The sequence below is a fragment of the Mus caroli genome, unplaced genomic scaffold, assembly GCF_978045245.1.
Source record: "Mus caroli unplaced genomic scaffold, Mus_caroli_1 scaffold_4, whole genome shotgun sequence".
Taxonomy (NCBI): Eukaryota; Metazoa; Chordata; class Mammalia; order Rodentia; family Muridae; genus Mus; species Mus caroli.
The window spans coordinates 55,831,257-55,852,275 of NW_028227259.1; the positions used below are offsets into that span (position 1 = coordinate 55,831,257).

General features: G+C 47.0%; 1 protein-coding gene across 2 annotated transcripts; it reads left to right on the forward strand.

Moving 5' to 3' along the window:
• The first annotated feature begins 4,640 nt into the window (after nt 1–4,640).
• Smim20 (small integral membrane protein 20) lies at nt 4,641–15,912 on the forward strand. Of its 2 annotated transcripts, XM_021163159.3 has the most exons (3): nt 4,650–4,901; nt 14,511–14,567; nt 15,270–15,912. In XM_021163159.3, exons 1-3 carry the CDS (start codon nt 4,787–4,789, stop codon nt 15,305–15,307), a joined length of 210 nt encoding a protein of 69 aa, XP_021018818.1. In that variant the 5' UTR covers nt 4,650–4,786; the 3' UTR covers nt 15,308–15,912. The 2 variants fall into 2 exon arrangements, with proteins under 2 accessions (XP_085692822.1, XP_021018818.1); XM_085836696.1 differs by lacking the exon at nt 15,270–15,912 and having other exon boundaries at nt 4,641–4,901; nt 14,511–14,629.
• The last annotated feature ends 5,107 nt before the right edge of the window (nt 15,913–21,019 follow it).

The following is a 21,019-nucleotide window of genomic DNA, read 5'->3' on the forward strand; positions in this document are numbered from 1 at the left end:
GACCTACCTTGAATGTGGGCTGGAGTTCCAGAATGAGTTAAAAATAAAACATGAGAACTTGAGCCGAGCACCATTTGTCTCTCTGCTTCCTGACTGTGAACGCCGTGCCAGGACCCAGTTTCCTTACGTTCCTGCCTGCTCGCTTGCACACCCACCGGCCAGGCTGGACTGTACCCTCAAACCATGAGCCAAATTAAGCCTTGCCTTCTCTAGTTACTGTTGTCTGGTATGTTGTCGCAGCAATGAAAAAGCAAGCCATGCTTGTGAGCCTCACCTCTCACCTCTACAAGGTTTGGGGAATACTAAATGAGACATTGACTGCATGGGACAATTGGCATATGAGGCTTGGTGGCAGTCCTGCCCTTCCTAGGGATGCACAGGCTCCTGGATTTATGGTCCCACCAAGAGTGTTAACTGAAAGGACATTCCATAAAGAACATCAGGAGCTCTTAGGAGCCAGGAAGCAAATGTGTAGTGTGATGTTTTATCCCTAGCTCGCTGCAAACACCCCAAGGACAGCAGGCTTTACTGTTATATTCGAGGCTGCTGCCACCTTCACCTTCAGTGTCCAACATCCTGCCCTAGTTCAATAAATCACAGGTATTTTTTAAAAACAAACAAACAAACAAACCCCACAAAACCAAATCCTCTTTTCATCCCAATTAACCACCACAGGCACCACAGACAAAAGAAAACAAAATATAAACAAAAACAAAACTACGGGTTGGATAGATGGGACAGTGAGAGAGGAAAAAACTGGGGAAGTAGAGTTTTCCCAGAAATGGGGAAATGCTGGGATCAAAAAGATGAGCTTGCATTCTGTAGAACTAGAAGATACAGCTATGGTCTGGGGAACAACCCTAACAAGCTACAAAAGGCAGAGGTGGCCATCCTACCTTCTTTTCTGTTGTGACAAATATCCTGACAGAAAAACAGCTCAGGGAAGAAAGGGTTTATTTCAGCTTACAGTGTCAGGCTACAGGCCATCGTTTTAGGGAAGTCAAGGCAGGAACTCAAGCTGGTCACATCACATCCACAGTCAACAGTAGAGAAAAACAGATTCACCCATGTTGCCAGCTGCTTCTAGCTTTCTCCATCCCACTGCCTAGGGAATGCTGCTGCCCAAAGGGGGCTGGGACTTCTGACCTCAAAGACCAAGACAATCCGCAGACAGGCCCACAGGCCAACGTAAGGAAGCCAATCTAGAAAGTCTCTCACTGGGGCTCTCTTCTCAGGTGATTCTAGGTTGTAACAAGCTGACATTTAAAACGAACCAACCCAGGTAGGGAAATGGCTGCTGCTGAACCAGTGCCTTTAGGTTAGCACGAAGGGGACAGAGATGCCAGGATTCATTTGTTACATCATCTGGGCTCATCTGCCAAAGCTTCCTGTTCTAGCTTTGGAGGTGGCTTCTGATACTTCACCAGGATGGCCCATTCTTCCGACATCTTGCATCTCATTTACAAGGGCATGTGGGTGGGCCTGGTTGGCTATCCTGTCATTTCAGACTAATAAGGAGTCACAAGAGGTCAGCCCTCAGCCAGTGTGTGACACCAAGAGAATGTAGGCTTCTGATGGTCTGTGCAAAAGTTATCCTTGCTTCGCAGCTTAGGAAATGTGAAACGGGCAGTCCCATGCATGGACATTTCATCGGTGACTCCTGTTGTAAAAGATAAACCTCCAATAGACTGGGGAGACATAGCTCAGTAAATAAAGTGCTTGCCTGGCAAGCATGAAGACCCAAGTCTGATCGCCAGGACTCATCTAATAAAGGTGGGTGTGGTAGCATTCACTTAATAAACCCAGCACTGGGAAGGTAGCAACAAAAGGACATCTGGGGATAACAGACTGGTCATTCTAGCCTACGTCATGAGCTCCAGGCCAATGAGAGACTCTGTCTCAACAGAGGTAGATGGCATCCCTGAGGATGATAAATGAGGTTTTCCTTTTGCCTCTATATGCACACACACACACACACACACACACACACACACAGAGAGAGAGAGAGAGAGAGAGAGAGAGAGAGAGAGAGAGAGAGAGAGAGAGAGAGAGAGAGACAAGACTTCAATACAAGCTGGTTTCTGTGAACAGGGGCTTCACTGGCTCATACCAGCAATCTGGAGGGCACTGGGAACAAACAAAAGAAACTTAGTCTAGGCACTTATTCAGACTCCATTTAATCATAGGGAGGAGCTAAATTCAAGGTCCCAGGCCCTAGGGCAGCTGGGGACTTTTCTATAGCGGAAACAGCTTCTGTCGGAAACAGTTGTCTGAGTCCAGACATCTCAGGGACAACTTGTAAGGAGACAGTTGTCTGAGTCCAGCCCTCTCAAGGACAACTTCTCCATCTCGCTGGCAGGGTCACACAAGTCCATGTTCCCAGGACTAGGAACAAACTCCTATCCCACGTCTCCAAATGTTTTCTTAACTGTCTGTTAACCGGTAAAGGATATAGAAATTGCTGTTATCTAAACCAAAGTGCATAAGTTGTAAAAAATTCATAACAAATTACCTGTTGTGTCCTATTTAACCACATGCAGCTGCCTTGCTCCTTTGTCCCTCTTATCACTCTACGCTCTGGACCAAATGTCTTGGAGGATGAATTAAGGACCTTGGGCTCCAGACCTAATGTCTAAGGGAAAGAATTAAGAACCTTGAAGCCAGGTGCCTGGATAAGGCTGTTTCCAATGGGTACTACCTCGTTTAACCCATCATGTCAAAAGACAATTGGATAATACTGCAGCTCACCCCAGCTTCCCTCTTGCTTCGTGTTCCCATTCTTTAAAAGTGTGGTACAACCTCCCTTTGGGGCCATGGTTCAGATCCCGAACTGGCCACCTCCCTGAGTGATCAAAAAATAAAACTTTCATTTTTAAGCATCCACTGTGCTGTTTTGGGTAAGCCTGGTTCAAATTCAAAATCAACATCTGATTTCTCTTGTAGGTCTGATCCCATTCTCAGTCCCTCCAGCAACCCAGTCTCTCACTTTCAAATCCAGTTTTCCAGTCGAGCTGAGATAGTCACATGGCTAGGTGGATGCAACTTCATTGGTTCAGGTCCTAGGCCAACCAATCCACACTGGAAGAACCTTGGTCAGCTTGGGGACGGGCTTAACTGTCAGGGACTGGGAGAAGCAGGGTGAGGACTGGAGGGGATCCAGTTATCTATCAAGAGTGGGAGAGGTTCCCCAAAGACATTTGAAGATGGATTGTCTACTGCTAAGATAACAAGCATACACTATTGGGGAATCTTCCTTCCTGTGTTTAATTCATGTATCACACGTTCCCTCTTTGCTGTGCAGCCTTGTCTCCTTACCTAACAAGTTCCTGAGGGGGCCTGAGGAGCAGCCATCTTACTGCACAGTCATTTGTCTTCCTCCCTGTACTTCGGTTGCCCGTGGGACTGCATCCGTCATCGGCAACAGGCGGCATCCCGGATTAGTTATCGTTTCATGTATTTGTTCCATGGTAGGATCCTGGAGAGCAGAGGTCATGTCTCATTCATCTCGTGTCCCCCTTAGCACTTTGCCTGCTGTTCAGGGGGCCTAGCCAGATAGTCCATAAATCTGCTGACAGATTGAACGACTGATTTATATGCTGCTAGAGTCAGAGGTAGATGGAATCTTGATTCGACTACAAAACTACAGAGAAAAAGACCTGTGTTCACCACATCATTTCTGAGAGATTGCAGATCTTCTCTGGACTAAATAATGTTGCTGAGGTCAAGATAAATACCTTCTGTGCAGCCCAGACTCGCTACTGGTGTCATTTCTATTTCTAAGGGATTGAGCGAAGGCCCAAGGAATGTTGGTCTTAGCTGCCCAGCCCCCTGAGGAGATCATATCTTCTGACTCAAGCTCTGTAAAGGGGAACAGGTGCAGAGGTGGGAGAAAGCAATCCCCACAAGCATGGCAGGATGAGGGAGCAGGTGTCAGTCTTCAAAGGCTGTGCCCCAGGCAAAGAGCCAGAGCCCTAGGGACCTGCCACTGACTCTGTGCTGTTCCTAGATTTTAATAGTTTTTGTTTGCAGCCCTCGATTAGTTTTGGGAATCCCTGTCTACTTTCTGGAACCCCTGTATAATTCCCCCCATAACCCTGCACACACAACATGGAGAGTGAAGAGGACAAGGGAGCAAAGTTAGATCACTTTGTGTGCTCAAACACCCTCCAGGAAAGGCTGTCTTGGTTCAGAAGACTCAGTGACTAATTTTGCAAGTACCTTGCAAACCATTCGAACCAGGTGATTTGCTCCTTTGTGGCCCATGCCCACACACAGCTTTCAAAGAGGGAGGCCCAGTGACTTGCCCAGTCTTTCAGAGGCTTCTAGCCTGTCACCAGTCACCAAATGTCACATTAACGAGGGGGAAGGGTAAGAAAGAGTTGTTGGGAACATAAGAGTAAGACAGAAGGTGGTAATTGGAGCAGAGAAGGAAGGACCCAGACCCGGGGCCAGTAAGAGGTCAAAAAGAGGGCACTGGAAAGGAGTGTAGCCAAACACAAGTCAGCACAAGCCACCAATGTCTCGCCCTCCACGCTGGCAGCCGGAGGGCGAGGAGGCGGGGTTTGGGTTGAGGCCCCGCCCTATGCCGTGCCCTTCCTCGGATGACCCCGCCCCACTAAGAGGCACCCAGGCCCCGCCTCCGAGCTCAGAGGCTCCTCCCTGCACTCCGATCCCGGAAGCGAGCTCTGCTCCGCCTCTTCCGAGCCGGGTCGCGACCTTGAGGCCGGGAATCGGGTTTCCGAGCGTGCGGGGGGTCTTCGCCGGCTCTGCTGCCCCCTTTCTCGCCATGGCAGCGTCCCGGAACCTGCGCACCGCGCTCATATTCGGAGGCTTCATCTCCATGATCGGCGCCGCCTTCTACCCCATCTACTTCCGGCCCCTTATGCGGCTGGAGGAATACCGTGAGTGACCTCTGACCCCGCGCAGTGGCTGCTCCCAGCGCTACCCCGAAGCCCTTAAGCCCCTACCCTATCTGTTCAAGGAGTGCTGAGGAAGGATGTGGACTTAGGAGTGGAGCTACCCGGGTTCCAGGCTCGCCCAGTGCAGCCCGGTGACCTCGGGCAAGGGGCCCCACCGCTGACCTTCAATGTTGAGGCTCTACATACCTATTGCAGGATCAGCAACAGAACTGTGGAGCATCTTAGGGGTCACAGAGGTGATGTGGATGAAAGCAGCCTACACACAGCAGGTCAACACTAACACTAGTTCACACACAGTATATACTGATATACTGAAGATTTAATGTTTTGGGTTAAGCCTATACCAAGTCGTTGAATTTGCACGGTCTTCCCTTAGGGTAGATGCTACCCATTTTACAGATGGAGGTCACACAGCTAGTAAGTGGTGAGGGAAACGTTCCAACCCAGGCGTCTGTCTGCAGAGCCCTGCTCCATCCACCCAGGCTGAGATGGTGCTATAGTGGAGAGCCTTGATCATCCTGAGTTGAAAGGTGTTTTTATGGCGCATCATTGCCAATCCCTAAGATGTCTTGGAGCGGAAATATTTCAAAGCTAAACTGTTAACCTGGGTTCTGAGTTTTTCCTCAAATCGTTTTTTTTTTTAGATTCTGCTGGTTTCCTTCATTTTTAAGCTGGCTGCTCACATGACAATGGCGAGTGTCCGGGGAGTCATTTTCCTCCTTAATCATTCAGGTCCTATCATTCTAAAAGCCACACTCTCCTTCCTGGAGACCTATACCTCAGCAAGGATTAGCACTTTGATACATCTGAAACCATCTGTCAGCGAGGGGAGATGAGGCATTAGAGGATCATTTTGTTCTCCAGGAAACCTGAATCATCTTGAAGATGGAAGAGGGCCAGCCCAGCCCCCGGGGAATATTAGCTGAGGCTGAAGCTTGGCGATTTCAAGCCTCATGTAAATGCTCTGACCATCTCCAGTGCCATAACACTTGGTTTCTGGAGGCAAAGCGTTTTAAAGTACACACGTGAATCCCCTGACAGCTTCTTTTCATCAGCTCAGACTAAGATGGTCTCTGCTTCTTGCCTTCAAGCCTTCCCGCATGCACCACGTGTGGAAGGAACGAGGGCTTGTGTAAGGCCCTGCAGAATTTGTCTCCATCCTGGATGGATCCCTGTCCCAAGCTATTTTATTACAGCTTCTAGAGTTAGACTTGAGACAGAAGGTCTGTTGGAGGTTCCCTTTAGAAAAATCCCAGTTCTGAAGAAGACAGGGGTGTGGTTCTCAGCCACTGTGCTCTCTGGAGGTGTTTTGCTTGTCACAGCTAAGGAAGAGAAGGGGAAGTGAGTAAGCCATTGTACTAGATAGGATCCAGGATAAATTTCCCACAGTGCACAGAAGCATCACAAGGTGAAGGCTACCCTGCTCTTAATCAGCCGGCCACCCTGCATGTCTTCCAGGAATACTCCCCAGTCTTTGACTGACCACGTTGCTTTAGGCAGGCAGGTCAGGCTCTAAGACTGTCTACAACTGCTTGCCTTTTAGCTTATTTTAATTAATTCGACCAACTTTAACCAAAAGTTATAACTAAATTTTTTTAAAAAGTAAATAATACTGAACAGCTAATTTTTATCACAAGTTTTGGTTTGGGTGTTTTTGTTTTTTTTTTTTTTTCCACCCTTCCAAGTGCTTCAACTCTGCTAAGCCATTTAGTGCTCGTTATAACCCTTTGTGGTAGCTGTTAGCTGAATAACATGTAGGCAGGTATTTCCTCACTCTGAGCCTTGCCTGTTCCCCCCGCTGTGGTGATCGTGTTTCCTGAACTGAATGTGTAGGCTTAGGGTGAATTAAGTGAGGTATTACTTGTAGAAGTCCCTAGTATAGTCTCATATTAGGAATTGTACAAAACAGAACAAAACAAAACAAAAAACCAACCCACTTTTAAAAGGAGGTCTTGGTGAGGAGTGAGATACAAGCAGGTGTGTGCCTTAGACTGGCTGACCTGGCAGGAAGCATGCCCAGCTTGCTCAGTGTGTGCTCAGGAGCTGGGAGCCTGCTATGCAGGTGAGTGTCTCAGCCCATTCCATTTTCAGTACTTATAGTATTTAACCGCTTTCCTTGCTTATGCTCAGAGCCCATGTTTTAGCTGTCACTTGTGCTTCGTGCAGTTTAGATGTGGGGCAGTCCTGGGCTGGCCTGGCCCTCGTCCCCTGCCACCTCATTCTGTCCTGGCCCTGTGCATTTTGGGTAGTGTTTTAGCCCGTGCATCCCCTGCACCTGTAGTCACTAACATCACTGTTTTTCTTTATTCGCCTACTCTTCATCTTTCCCATATGCCCCTCATGCTTCTCTTGTGTGCATTTTTTCCCCTAAAGCTTAGAAGAAATGTGTGTTGTTGAGGGGTGCACATATGGCAGCTTATGTGTGGTGAGATCAGAGGACAACTCTCTTTTCTTACTCCCCTACTTTAACGTGGTCTGTGGGGGTTGGATTTAGGTCACTGGGCTTGCATGGTAAGTGCTTTACTGGCTGAGCTGTCTCGCTGGCCCCAGTTGAGGTCTTTCTGAGATGTACCTGGCACTACTTCTCTGGTGGGAATTTGTAATGGGAACCTGGTTTGGTTTGTTAGGAAATGTGGAGCCCTCCGGATCGTTGGCACTGGTCCTGCCATTTGCCCTTTGAGGGCAGTCATCTGGCTTGCTTAATTAAAACTCTGCAGTTACCCACTGCTATCCTCAAAGTCCAGCCAGTGGAGGTTATTGAAGTATTTTAACAAGGTGACTGGATCCACTGTGCACCAGCTTCGGTCCCACTGTGGGGGAAGAGGGACATGAAGGGAAAGAAAGATTGGTATTGAAAAGCACTATTGTTTTTTGGCATCAGGAGATGGTGCCCAGCCTGTACCAGAATACTTTAGGGACTGGAGGACTGGTACACAAAGACTTGTGACTGATGCGCCTTGCCTCAGTGTTCTGTTGCTGTACAGAGACACCATGGCCATGGCAACTCTTTTAAAAGAAAGCATTTAATTAGAGCTTGATGACAATTTCAGAGATCCAGTTCATTTTTCTCATGGCAGAGAACATGGCAGCACACAGGCAGATGCAGTCAGTGTTGGAGAAGTAGCTAAGAGTCCTACATCTGGATCTGTAGGCAGCAGGAAGAGAAAGCCACCGAGCCTGGCTTGGGCTTTTGAAACCTCAGTGCCATCCCCTAATGACACACTTCTTGGAGGCATGTGCTACACCTATTCCCAACCAGGCTGCATCTCCTAATTCTTTCAAATAGTGCCACCCCCGGTGACCAGGCACTTAAATATATGAGCCTATGGTGTGTGTGGGGGGGTCATTCTTACTCAAACCACCGCAAGCCCCCAGGGCTGACTCCAGCAACTTAGAAGGTGGTCCTAGTGATGGTGGCAACCAATTGGAAGGCAGGAGTTTGAGGGATGAGGATGAATAGGTTGAGGGTTGAGGACCACTGCGCTTCTAATGGTTGTCTAGAGGCAGACAATACACAGTCTGGAGCTGGAGGAGGTGCGTGCAGTGTGCATTGGGGCTTCTGTCAGTGATCCAAGATAGGAAGACATAGTGAGTGCTTAGAAGAGCACCAGCATGTGAAGGGCTGAGAAGTGGTCAGCGAGGAAAGGCCCTCAAAGGAGCCTCAGAGGGAGTGGACACAGAGAGGCTTAAAGTTAAGAGCATCGAGAAGACAGGAAGGGGTGTGGCCTCCAGTTAGGTTGTTGGGGAATTGTAGAGATAAATGGAAGTATCCATTAGACTTACAAAGGCGATGATAAAAATAAACCTGGTTAATGCTTTCAGTGGTTTGAAAGTGAGCAAGAAGATTGCACCAGAGAGTCTGTTAAATGTACATGTCTGTTGGTAGGAACATGGCCACCCTTGAAGCAGGCTGAGGGACTAGGAAGAATAGAATCTTGCTTTTAGTTTAGGCTGGGAGCCATGGGAACACCAGGAGAGTCCAGGAGACTGAGGTGCTGGAGAGAGGAGGTAATGTGGGCTCCTGAGCTCAGGCAAATGCAGCCTTGGGCAGAGTAAAGGCACAAGTTTCCACAGCGCTAGAGAAAGGACAGATGTGGATGCAGGAACATGTGACCCTGGCATGTCGAGTCATGAGCAGAGTAGGTCACATCACAGCTTCTGTTGTCTGACACAGGATGGCAAACCCTCTGTAAGTGAAGGGCACTGCCCAAGTGTTATCTACTAACTGCCCAGGGTCCTTTAGCTTTTCCTGCCTCTGAGGAGGCTGACAAGACGGCTCTTCAGCCACTTGCTGCCAGGCCTGATAACCCCAGTTTGATTGCTGGATGCTGCATGGTAGAAGGGGAGAACCGCAGGATGTCAGGGAGAATCCAACCGCTTTCAGTTAGGGAGAATAAACATCAGGTGGAATGCTTAGGAGCAGGACTTTGTGTTAATATAACTAGTGATTCAGTAGCCCAGGGAGAGGTGGTCCTCATCTGTCCCAAGGTGGACAGTCCATCTGTGACTGTCCCTCCATCTGAGCTGTTGGTTTGCTTCTGCCTTTCAGTTGCTTCTGACTGCCCCGTGTACATTTGTTATCCGTTCAGATTTGATTGTTCCAGAGAGTGGACTATGGTTCTTATGGACCCAAGCCATGTAGAGTTAAAGTGTCAGGTCCTTCAGGCCAGCCTGCGTGTGGGGAGTTAGGGCTGGGCAGAGAGTATAGGGCTGAGCAGGTCCCATGATTTCTGCTTCAGTAGGATAATCTCCAGTAGGCAGCAGGAATGAGAAGGAAGCCCCCACTGTCCAACTGGGCAAAAGACAGTCTAGTGATAGCTCCGCAGCAGACCACTGTGACAAGTGTGTCTCAGTGCACTTCCTTTTGACATTCAGCATGCTCTTTAGCTCTCTCACTGACTTGAGTTACAGCTGTTCAGTGGAGTGAGTACAAGGTCAATCCATCCATGATAGCTCACATCCTGTTTTAACTCTTGGGGAGGTAGCAATTAGCCTTGGGGCCCGATGGTCTGAAACCAGCAGTTTGGGTACAGTTCTGTTGTGCTTCTGGGGGAGCCCAGGAGTTGCTTTTCCCCTTTCTTCCTGTTGGTGGTCTGAGAGCTTAGTGGACCACACCTTGAAGCCTGATGTCTTTACATCCTACAAGCAATCGGAGTCTGGCTCTTTAGTAAGAAGTAGGATAGAGTAAGGGCAGGGGTTTTTGTTTGTTTGCTTGCTTTTATCTTGATCTTTCCTAGGTTTAGTCTGATACAGAGAACTACAAAATCATCAGGTTTGTTGTTGCTGTTTTACCAGAAATCCCAGAGCTCATTTATTCCTGACATTTGGCTGCCTTGTCCAGTATCACAGCATGTTTATTGCTGGTTGGACACTAGACCCCGACCTTGTCCACTTAATGCCCTGTCAGGGTGCCTGTAAGAGACTGAAGTTGCAGGACAGCGGGTAACTGGTTCCTTGGGTGACTGGAGGAGACCCGATTCTCTCGCTTCTCACCTGTGTTCTTCCGGCTGTCCCTTGCTGCCCCCAATTGAAACTGTGTTGTCTATCTATCTGATAGAACAAGATTACCAGAAATCACTTGATGTGCGGAATGCCTTTCGTGTAAGGGCGTTTTCCCTATGACATGCCAGGTGCTTAGACTATGCTCTTCCCACCATTCACTGTGTAATCGAGCAGAGTGCAGAGACAGGCTGAAGTCCTGTCTCCTAACTGGTATCTCACAGCTCTTTGGATCCAGCCTGGTTTGGATGAGTGTGCAGGCATGTTTACAGTGCAAAGACAGTGACTGAAATGGCCACTAGTTCCAGCTTGGGTGAGCTGCAGCAGTGGTGTGGCCCACACCGACAGTTCCCTCACTGCCCACTCTGAGATGGTACCTTTGGTCTCAGCCAGCTGTTTCACACTGCTGCTCTGTCCCCTGCCAGCTGCTTCATACCTGCTGTTCCATGTCCAGTGCCCCCCACCCCCTGCCAGCTACTTCATACCTGCTGTTCCATGTCCAGTGCCCCTACCCCCTGTCAGCTGCTTCATACCTGCTGTTCCATGTCCAGGGGCCCCCACCCCCTGCCAGCTGCTTCATACCTGCTGTTCCATGTCCAGTGCCCCTACCCCCTGCCAGCTGCTTCATACCTGCTGTTCCATGTCCAGTGCCCCCCACCCCCTGCCAGCTGCTTCATACCTGCTGTTCCATGTCCAGTGCCCCTACCCCCTGCCAGCTGCTTCATACCTGCTGTTCCATGTCCAGTGCCCCTACCCCCTGCCAGCTGCTTCATACCTGCTGTTCCATGTCCAGTGCCCCCCACCCCCTGCCAGCTGCTTCATACCTGCTGTTCCATGTCCAGGGGCCTCCACCCCCTCTGCCAGCTGCTTCAGCCTGCTGCTACAGCTGTGTGTTCTCCTCAGTCTGCGTTTCAGTCACCATTCTGTCCCTGTGTCCTCTTGGATTTATGACCATTTTGTATCCTTGGTCACTGTTTCCCACTTGGTGTTTGTGGTTCCCGGCTGCTCCCGCGCACTTTGGGTTCGGGACTCTCCTGTAAATGGACTGCAGAGCCTAGTCAGCAGCACCAAATGGGACTGCCAGGGAAGTACTTAAGCCTGACCAGCTATTTTTAAACAGGGAGATGCTTGAAGCAGCCATCCTGGAATGGTCATGTGTTATAGGACTTTCTTAGCTGGCTCTTTTGCAGTTGCACTTTTTTTTTTTTTTAATTAAAAGAAAGCTCAAGTGACAGAGAAGATCCAAGGATAGAAGCACAGACCCCTGTGCCCTTCCCCTGGATTTGCTGGTGGCTAACAGTCACTGCGTCTGCTTTCCTCCCATACTTGCTAGACTGCAGTCATCACCATTATTTGGTGAGCCATTTGAAAGTGGGTTGAAGACATTATGAGCTTTTATTCCTAAGTACTTGAGCCGGGTTTTGCTAAGAATAAGGACATTCTTTTACCTAATCACAGTGTACTTAAGAATTCAACACATTTACTATTGATACAGCACAGCTGTCTGGTACAGAGACCATATCCAAATGTTACCATTTGTCCCAATTACGCCAGGTTGTGACTTGCCTACTCTTCGACTGCTGATTGTGGAAGGAGATGGGGAAGGAGATGAGGCCTGGCTTTTCTCTGCAGGCTTTCCTGCTGGCGCTTCATTAGAGTGTCCTTGGAAAAGCACTTGGGAGTCTGCATTTGTGTGATGGTCAGGGTTAAAGACAGCACCTAGTTGCACAACTGGTTTATCTCCCATTGCAACCCTTTGCTCATTCTCAGACTTAAAATTAGGGAGATTCTTTTACTACCACACAAAGTCAGCCTACGGGCATGTATAAACAGCTTTCATAACATTCCGTGGCCCTTTGACTAGAGAGAACTATCCTCTATTAAAACTACAAATCAGATCTCAGCCTTAGCACCAGGGGGCAGAGTTGAGCTTGCCGGGATACTGGAGTGGGGAATTTTCTAACTCTGGCCCCACAGTTGGATTTTAGGCGTTTTACAGGGAAACTTGCTTACAACTGAAGTCAGTAATTAGCTTATTTGTTCACGTATCTAACCCCTCCTCCTGGTTCATAGATGTTTGCTGTTCCTCCAGTGACAATGAAATAGAAACCTGTCAGCTTCATCAAGAAGAACGTGCTAAATCCTGAGAGACTGCTTTCTGTTTTCCCATTAGCAGGTTCTGCATTCTCAAATGAAGTGTCTTTGTGTGGCCTTCTGAATTTCCATAAGACTTCCCTGGCCTCGGAGTATTTATTAAAACATTAATGGATCAGAGAACCGGGTGGATTTAGATAGGAGCTAATACCGATTACCACTCTTCAGGAACTAGTTTAGCTTGCCTGTCCAGGCCAAGCCACTGAGGTGGCTGCATCAGGACCCAGATTATGAAGAGATTATAGCCTACTTAGAACAAATCTCCAGCCTGTCCAGCCTTGTTAGCAATTAGCAAGAAGGTGGCAAGACAGGGATTCCTCCCTCACAGGGTTCTCCACGGCATGATGAGAGGTTGGAGTACAATTAGGCATTCTCTCCCTGCCACCCAGCTAGCAGCTTCCTCCCAGGGATGCCTGGCAGCCTGCCAGCATCTTGGGCTCTGCAGTGGTACCTGCTTCTTAGAGAATGGGTTTCGTACATTAGGATGGCCAAGTTTCTTTTGTCTGTGCATCTAGAATGCCTCATAATTTGAGGCATAAAGTTTGAATTATTTTTCAAACTTTACCTCTTTCTGCTTTCACAATATTAGCGATATCTTAGGTCTGGAAAAATCTATTTTTGTTCCTGGCAAGACTCATGCCAGTGTGATGTTTTGCTGGCCGGGCACCAAGCGCAAGTTTGAAACACCAATACTTTGAGACCTCTCTGTCGACAATCGAAGGTCTCAGGTCTGCAGAATGTGATGTCTTCCAGAATGAGAACACCTGTGCTGTTAGGTGTCATTGTTCCCTTGACTTGGAGATAGTCTGTTGGCTTCTGCAGGTCCAGAACATCTGTGTGCCATTTACCTGCTAGCTAGAGAGAGGCAGTGAGAACCCACTAGGCCACTGGGAATAGGTGGCCCACTGTGCCTTGTCTTCTCCCTGCCTGTCTTAGAATTAGACATCAAGATTCCCACAGTCCCCATCACCCAATAAAGTTAGTATTGATAACACTATCAGGTAAGTCATTTAGGATTGACTTTCTGTTCCAATGCCAATTTCAAGCTAATTTGGTAACTATCAGAGTTGGTGAAACTGTTTCTTGTACTTGCAGCAAACCTGTGAAAGTAGACAGACAGACTGGCCTAATAGCAAATAAGAGCTGAGAGTGGCTATAAAAAAACAGTCGATCTATTAAAACAAAGGTCTGATTACTGCATTTAATCACTGCAACTTAGGAGTCAACATCCTTGGCGCCAAGTCTTCCTTCTACAAAGCCATCATTTGTCAAGACACTTAAGATAATAATTCTTTGTTGTCACAGGCTTCGGGTTTCTTCCAAACCACTTAGAAAGATGTGACGGAGAACTTGAAGCCCACACTCATAAAATGCTTGATTTCTCTTGGCCTCTGCCTGTTGTGCATCTCCAAAGTGCCAGGCTTAGCTGCTGCAGCTACAGCGAGCTCACTAATTGGCACAGCACCTGCAATCAATTAGGGAAGCTTCAATTATCCAAACCAAAGCCACCCACCCAAAGATTAATTTTCTGCTCTATTTCCTATCAAAAACATAGCATATTTAGCTTGGAGTCCAGTCCTTGAGTGGAGTGTTTTTAGCCACCGTTTTTCTGATAATTGTGCCTGTCCCTTCTTTGCGGCAGCTCTCCTCTTGTAATGTCACACCCACCAGCTCTTTGAAACAGTTCTTTCTGTTGTGTTGTGTCCTTTCCAAAATGCTGAGATCACAGGAAAAAGATGTTGGTTGGGATCTTTTTGTTTGAAGTGTGGCTCTTTTTACATCTAGGATCTAGCTTCTATAATCTAAAAGCTTTAAGTAATGACGTCCCTGAATTGAATCACACTCCTAAATATGCTTGTAATTAACCCATATAAATAGAAAAAAAATGCCCACATCTCCTTTCTAAAGAGTAATTATTTGTTCTGTTGTGTTTCTCAGAGAAGGAGCAGGCTGTAAATCGAGCTGGTATTGTCCAGGAAGATGTGCAGCCACCAGGTAAACTGAAAAATTTCAGACAATCCCTTCTGGGGCACGTGGCATGAGTGCTTTGCTGTGGAGTGGGGGTGGGTCTTCTCTCTGGAACCTGATAGTGTTCATTATTTTATGATAGTTCCTCTCTTGTCAGGGCTATCTAAGACTTCATGCTAATATTTCAGTGCCTAGTACTTTTTACAAGCTTGCTGGGCCCCTCGTTTATCCTTGGTAAGTGGACATAAAATGGAATTAAGTATGCAACAGATCATCTGCTTTGCAGACTTCCATACTGAGCACCCCTGTAAATACCTCCCTCACAGGCAGATCGTGTGTAAGGGTGAGCGCTGAGGTTCAGTTTCCTAGAGAAGTTCTCACAAAGCTCCCTTCAGGGACGTGTGGGATGTTCCTTTAAAATGATACAAGTTGGCTGAGTATGAGAGATTTTCTAGCTTATTAACCAAACTCCTGCAGTCTGGTGGTCCTAGGCTAGATCCATTTCTTCCTAGCAGGGAATAGCTCCTAAGCCTTTAACAGAATCCCTCATAGCTGCCATGGCTGCCTCATTGCAGGGTTCCAGTGGCTGCACTCACCCATTTCAATGTCTCAGCCACATGGAAATTGCATGGCTCAATTTCCACATCATCTTGTTTGTTTGGGATCAAGGGGGTGTGTTCAGTCATTTAACAATGAATCCTGATAGGGTATTTGTGTTTCTTTCCATAGGGTTGAAAGTGTGGTCTGATCCATTTGGCAGGAAATGAGGCTGTCAGCAAGTCTGATGAGGAAAGTGGACGTCTTCATCCTGTGCACTCCGCAGTGGGGACAGTAGATGCCTCACTGTGGCAGCATGGCTGGAGAGGGAACTCTCATGCTGCTAGCCAGACCCCTTGTGATAGAGACAGTGTGCAGAGACACTGCTTCCCTTAACTCCCTGGAGAACCTGAACAGATGACACCATTAGGAAGTGCCTTGCGGCTCCATTGACTTTGCAGGAGCAGAGCCAGCCTGCAAGGCTGTTTGTGAAAGATCTGCTGCTCATGCAGTCTTTATCACTTCCAAGCTGTGATGTGAACACAAGCAACCTGTGGGCTCAAGGTCCGTGGCTGCTCTGACACCTTCTGAATAAGCGATTTCAGTGCAAATGGCCTTGCCAAGCTGCCTCGCAGGGCTCTTGGAGGATGTTTCAGTTGATAAAACTGTTGGAAGACAGGATCCTTGGCACTGTTTAAGAATGTACACTGCTCAGCTTAACCATCTCATTGAAAGTCACTGTGTGTGGAAGTGAATAGGGAGCGAGTCACACTAGACTATACCACACACAGTAGACTCCTGTGTGAGGCTGCGGGTATTAAAATGGTTTCTCTTAGTTTGCTGTTGTGTACTGTTTTTATATTTTGTGTGTGTATATGTTTGTTTTATTTGGATGGGTGGTGTTTGTTGGCTTTGGATTTTGTTTTTTGAGACAGGGTCTGTCAGACCAGTCAAGCCTTGAACTCCCAGCGATCCACCTGTCACTGCCCAGTAGAATTTTTTTGTAAATTGAATTCTGATGTGAAGAAGTAGAAGTAGTGCTATTATCTAGATTCTATTTGAGTAGATATCATCCATGTAGTGATAACTATTTGTAGACAAGGTGAGCGGCACACTTCTTGTGGCAGCTGTTGTGTTAGGTTCTCCAGAGAAACAGAACTGATGAGATGAATATTATGATTTACATCAGTGACTTATAGGCTGTGGTTCACCTAATCCAACCATGCCTGTCTTATCAATGGAAAGTCCAAGAATCCAATAGTTGTTCAGTCCAAAAGGCTGGACTTGAGTATCTACCAGAATCCCGAAAAAGTCGTCTGTAATCCCCGTGAGAGCAACGTCAAGCAGGCAGAGAGCACACACTTCCTTGCATGTTTTTCATATAGACTTTCACCAAAAGGTGTGGCCCAGATGAAGAAGGTGGGTCTTACCACCTCAAAAGATCCCGATTAAAAGTGGGACTCCCAGTTCAAGTGGTTCAGTTAAGAAAAATCCCTCACAGGTCTACCCAAGCACTTGGGTTTTAGTTATTTCCGGATACAATCAAGTTGACAACCAAGAATAGCCACCACAGCTGTTACTGGAGCGCCCGTTGCCCACCAGGTTCCCCACCAGGACTCGAAGCAGTGATGCTAAGACCCAGTTTCCTCTTGATGGTCTTACTTTCTCCCTCCTTGCTTCCTTGTCTTTGGTTCCTTCTATGTCTGTCTTCTGCCTTCCCCTCCTCCCTACCCCTCCCCTTTTCCTTTGATCCCTCTCACCCCTGGTACTCTGCCTGCTTTTGCCTCAGGAGGCTACAGGACTTGGTACTGAAGAGCCGGTCTGTTCTCAGCAGAAAGCCTTGTGTTTCTGCAGCCTGTGTTTTCACGAGGTGCTTGGTGGCAGGATTTCATAATTGTCAACTTGGCATTTTCTTAACACACTGCTGGCCCAATTATGTAATGACTGGCAAACAGAAATGAGATTGATAATTCTAAAACCAAAGTCATCATTTTGGGGAGACATTGCCTAATATAGAATTGACGTTCAGTTAACAACCCAATAGAGGGAACTGACTAATGAGTTGTGCATTTGCCTACTGTTTTCCTTGGAGGGGGCACCAAGAAGTTATGTAATTTAAAGTCAAATCGTGCAAATGCTCCATGGAGCCTTATGACTGAGGCATGTACATCCGTTTGGGAGGACTTCTGGGCTAAAGGACTGTGGCAGCAGACTCTCCTGAGTCAGATTTTTGTCCTGGGACTTACCTCCCCTTGTCTTCAGTCTACCTTTTTGCAATGATACAAGGGCTTTCTATCCTCAGTCACCTTGATGCTTGTAGCAGGAGCATTCTGTGTCTCAGACAAGCCTGCAGAGGGCTGCCCACGCCTGCCCCATGAGTGCTGAGAGGTGCTCTAGTGAGGATAGACAGAGGGCCTCACAATCCAGGAGTCCCAGTGTGCTCCCCTCTCCCAAGGACAGTGATTGAAGCACTTTGCTTATAAGAGGCAGCTTAGGTGCATATAGGAAACAGGTCTGCTATTGACTAGATACATCGGGTTCTAATTCGGTGATTTCCTGGGGAGGGTAATCATTTCCCAAGTGCTTTGAATGACAACACTTCTACTGTCACCTTTCTGGGACTAGAGACTTCCCCTTTAGGGGAAAATCAGATCATTACATCTTAAACCTTTTGATCTCTGGATAGCTTTACACTTTTTAAAACATACTGTCTCAAGGCTGTAAGCAGGAGAACAGTGGAGGGGTCCCGCTTTGCCCTCTGCATGCACGCACACCATGACACATTTTTAAAAGCTCCACATTGTGTTCATGCAAATTATACCTATAGAAAAATGCATTGTATTACTACATTCTTAACGCAAAAAAACAAGAGTTATATTACTTTAAAAGTATCAATTATGATTATGTAGATTAATAGAACATTGTATGAGAAAATTTTATTTTTTAAAACAAATTAATTTCTGGGAAAACAGTTTAGTGGGTAAGATCACTTTATGTAAGCACGAGGACCTGAGTTCAAATCCCCAGCAACCACATAAAAAGCTGACACGGCCACAAGCACCTGAAACCCCAGCACTGAGGAGAAGAGACAGGAAAACCTCTGAGGATCGCTGACTGCCAGTCAAGCTCCAGGTTCAACGAGAGACCCTGTCTCAGACATTCAGTGGCAAGGAGAGAGCAGGGCAGCTGGCCCCCGTTATGGCTTCCATCCATACTGACATGTACCCACATATCTTTCGTATACATGTACCACATATAAGTACTTGTGAATATCTGTCCCCCAACAGAAGACCTTTGCATTCTCACATTTCTCTTCCTTGATCTCTTTTATTATTATCTCTCCATTCCCACGAGGGCATGGAAGCAGAAATGTTTTCAAGGGAGGTTTTGAGTTCTTGCTCCTCAGTCAAATCTTTTGAGGACTGTGTAGTGGAATCTCATCCCTTCCCCGGCTGGTTAGTTGTCCTGCATGTGTTTTGCTGTGTTGGAAGAGGTTGTACCACGAGGGGAGGAACTGAAAGCATACTCGCTGTTACTGGGATAAAGAAAGCTCCATCCAGCCATTCGAATGCCCAACAGTACCTCCTGTGGGTACATGTGTAAGCCCACAGCCAGAAATAGCAACACCGCTGAGCAGTTGCAAATTTCAGCCTGGGAACACTGAAATGTGTAACAGGACCATTCCCTTCGGCTGATAAGAAGCTCAAACACTGTGGCTCTGCTCTTCAAGAACTGCCCATGGATATTGGGGAGATGGCTCAGGTTAAGGGAACCAGCTGCTCTTGCAGAGGACGTAGTTTGATTCCCAGCACCACACACTCACGACCCTCTAAATCCAGTCCAGGAGATCTCATGCCCTATTCTAGCCTCTGAGAGCACCAGTCATGAATGTGGTAAACACCCATGTAGACAAAGCACTCACACACAGAAATAAAACTTTAAAAGAAGTGCCTGTGAATGTGCGGGATGTCCGTGGTCACTATGGTGACCTCATCCCCTTCTCCTCACACCATTTTCTTCTTCTCACTTTAGTTTTGGTCTTAGGCTGTATGTTAGAGCCTTCATTTAAGATGAGGCATGGCATACAAGATCTGTAGGCATACATGATATGTAGGCATACATGATATATATTCAGCTGAAAACTCATTTATAGTTAATAGAGATGAAATAAAATCATACAGATTAATATATTAAAAATACCTTTTAAAAAAACTTTATACTTTTTTACAGTGTTAAAAAAAACAGTCTTGAGAAGTACCTAGAATTCTGACTTGTGGCAAGTGATGGAGCTATGGTGTGGATGGAGCTCTGGACAACAATGGTGGCCTTGTTTTAGATACAGCAGTGTTTGGGGATCATTACATTATGCTTGATGGGTCCGGTGCACCCCTGAATTCTCCCACCTGTCAGCTCGATGCACAGTGGGCACTCCATCGATACTGAGAGATGGTTACTTCGAAGAATGGACTGGTAGTAAGGACATGGGGTGCCCACCCTTAAATGACAGGCAGATTTTTTTTTCATTTGATTTACTAGGAGACGTGAAGAAACATAAGCAGGGAGTTTCCTGAAGACTTCAAAACAAAGCCAGGTTGCTCTCTCTACAGCAGCCCTAATCATAGTGGTTAGCGGTGTAGTTGGGCTGTTCTTTCCTACCCAGAATGAGCAACAAACATGAGAGAAAGATACAAAAGCATTTAGATTCACTTGAGTGTGATGAAGATGCTGGCTGGCATCTTGCGTCATTGGTCTGTTTTATTTCTACTGCAGTTGGTTTCATCACATTTTGCAAAGGGCCCCAGGAGAATGTGAGTTAGAAATAAGACAAGGAGCTAGGGCCGTCGTTCAATTCCCCGTACTACGAAAGGGTGGGTGTGCTAGCCCACACCTGCAATTCCAGCGATCAGAGGTAGAGGCAAGAGGATCAGAAGCTCAAGGTCTTGCCTGTTATATAGCAAGTTTGTGGTAGCCCCTGAGTCATGAGATGTATGGGTGGGGCAGAGAAGATAAAGAGGAAGGGAAAGAGGAAAGAAAAGAAGACAGAGAGGAAGAAAGAAAAGCAAAAGCAGGTGCTGTGGGTTTCAGTCCCAGGAGTCCCAGAAACGCTGTTTGCACAGGAGGGAGGTTCCTCTCCCTGGGTCTGCTAGAGTAGATAGCATCCCCAGAAACGCTAATGGAAATCCCTTGTTTGCTGTCCTTGCCTGCCAAGAGCAGTGAGGCCGAGGCAGGCCTGGGGTGAACATGCCCTGGTGAGGTAATGGAGGGAACCCTGGTGCATCCTCCTTTGGCTGGTCCCTGCGTGTCTGAATCAGGGATCTGGGCGGCAGGGGTGAAAGCTGGGTCACCCTTCCTGACCTCTCTGCTGATAGGTGGTGGCTGGATCCATCTAACTGGTCTTCCATGGGCACTCTAAGGAGTTGCCCACTTGACATCTTTGATCCAGAGACTTCTCTGTGGGGCTACAGGCGACCACAGTAAGAGCTGAGGACTCACACTGATTGTCTGAAAATTTTCACATTGAGTTTCTTTTTGCTGTTGTTTCTGGGGTTCTCATAAATTGATAAGCGCTTTTTAAAAAAATCTGTATGATACTAACAAAAAATCTGGAAGCAGTAGAACCATGTAAGTGTGACGGCCCTGTGATACAGTTATTTTAAATTATGTTTGTGTTTTCCTAATGTCTTCCTAATGTTTTAGTATGTATTATTTATAATTATGTGCACATATGCTTCTTCTTGTATATGTTGATGTATGTGTGCTTGTGTTGAACAGCATTAAAGATTTTGAAATATGACCAGTCACCAGTTAATTGCTCACTAGCACATCTACTTATTAAATATTTATTGTGTGCCTAGAAAGCAACAAAGCAATAAAAATAATTACACTTAGAGGCCTTAAAGAAGAGTAGCGCTGGCTAAGCTGGACCGTCACAGATGTTCGCA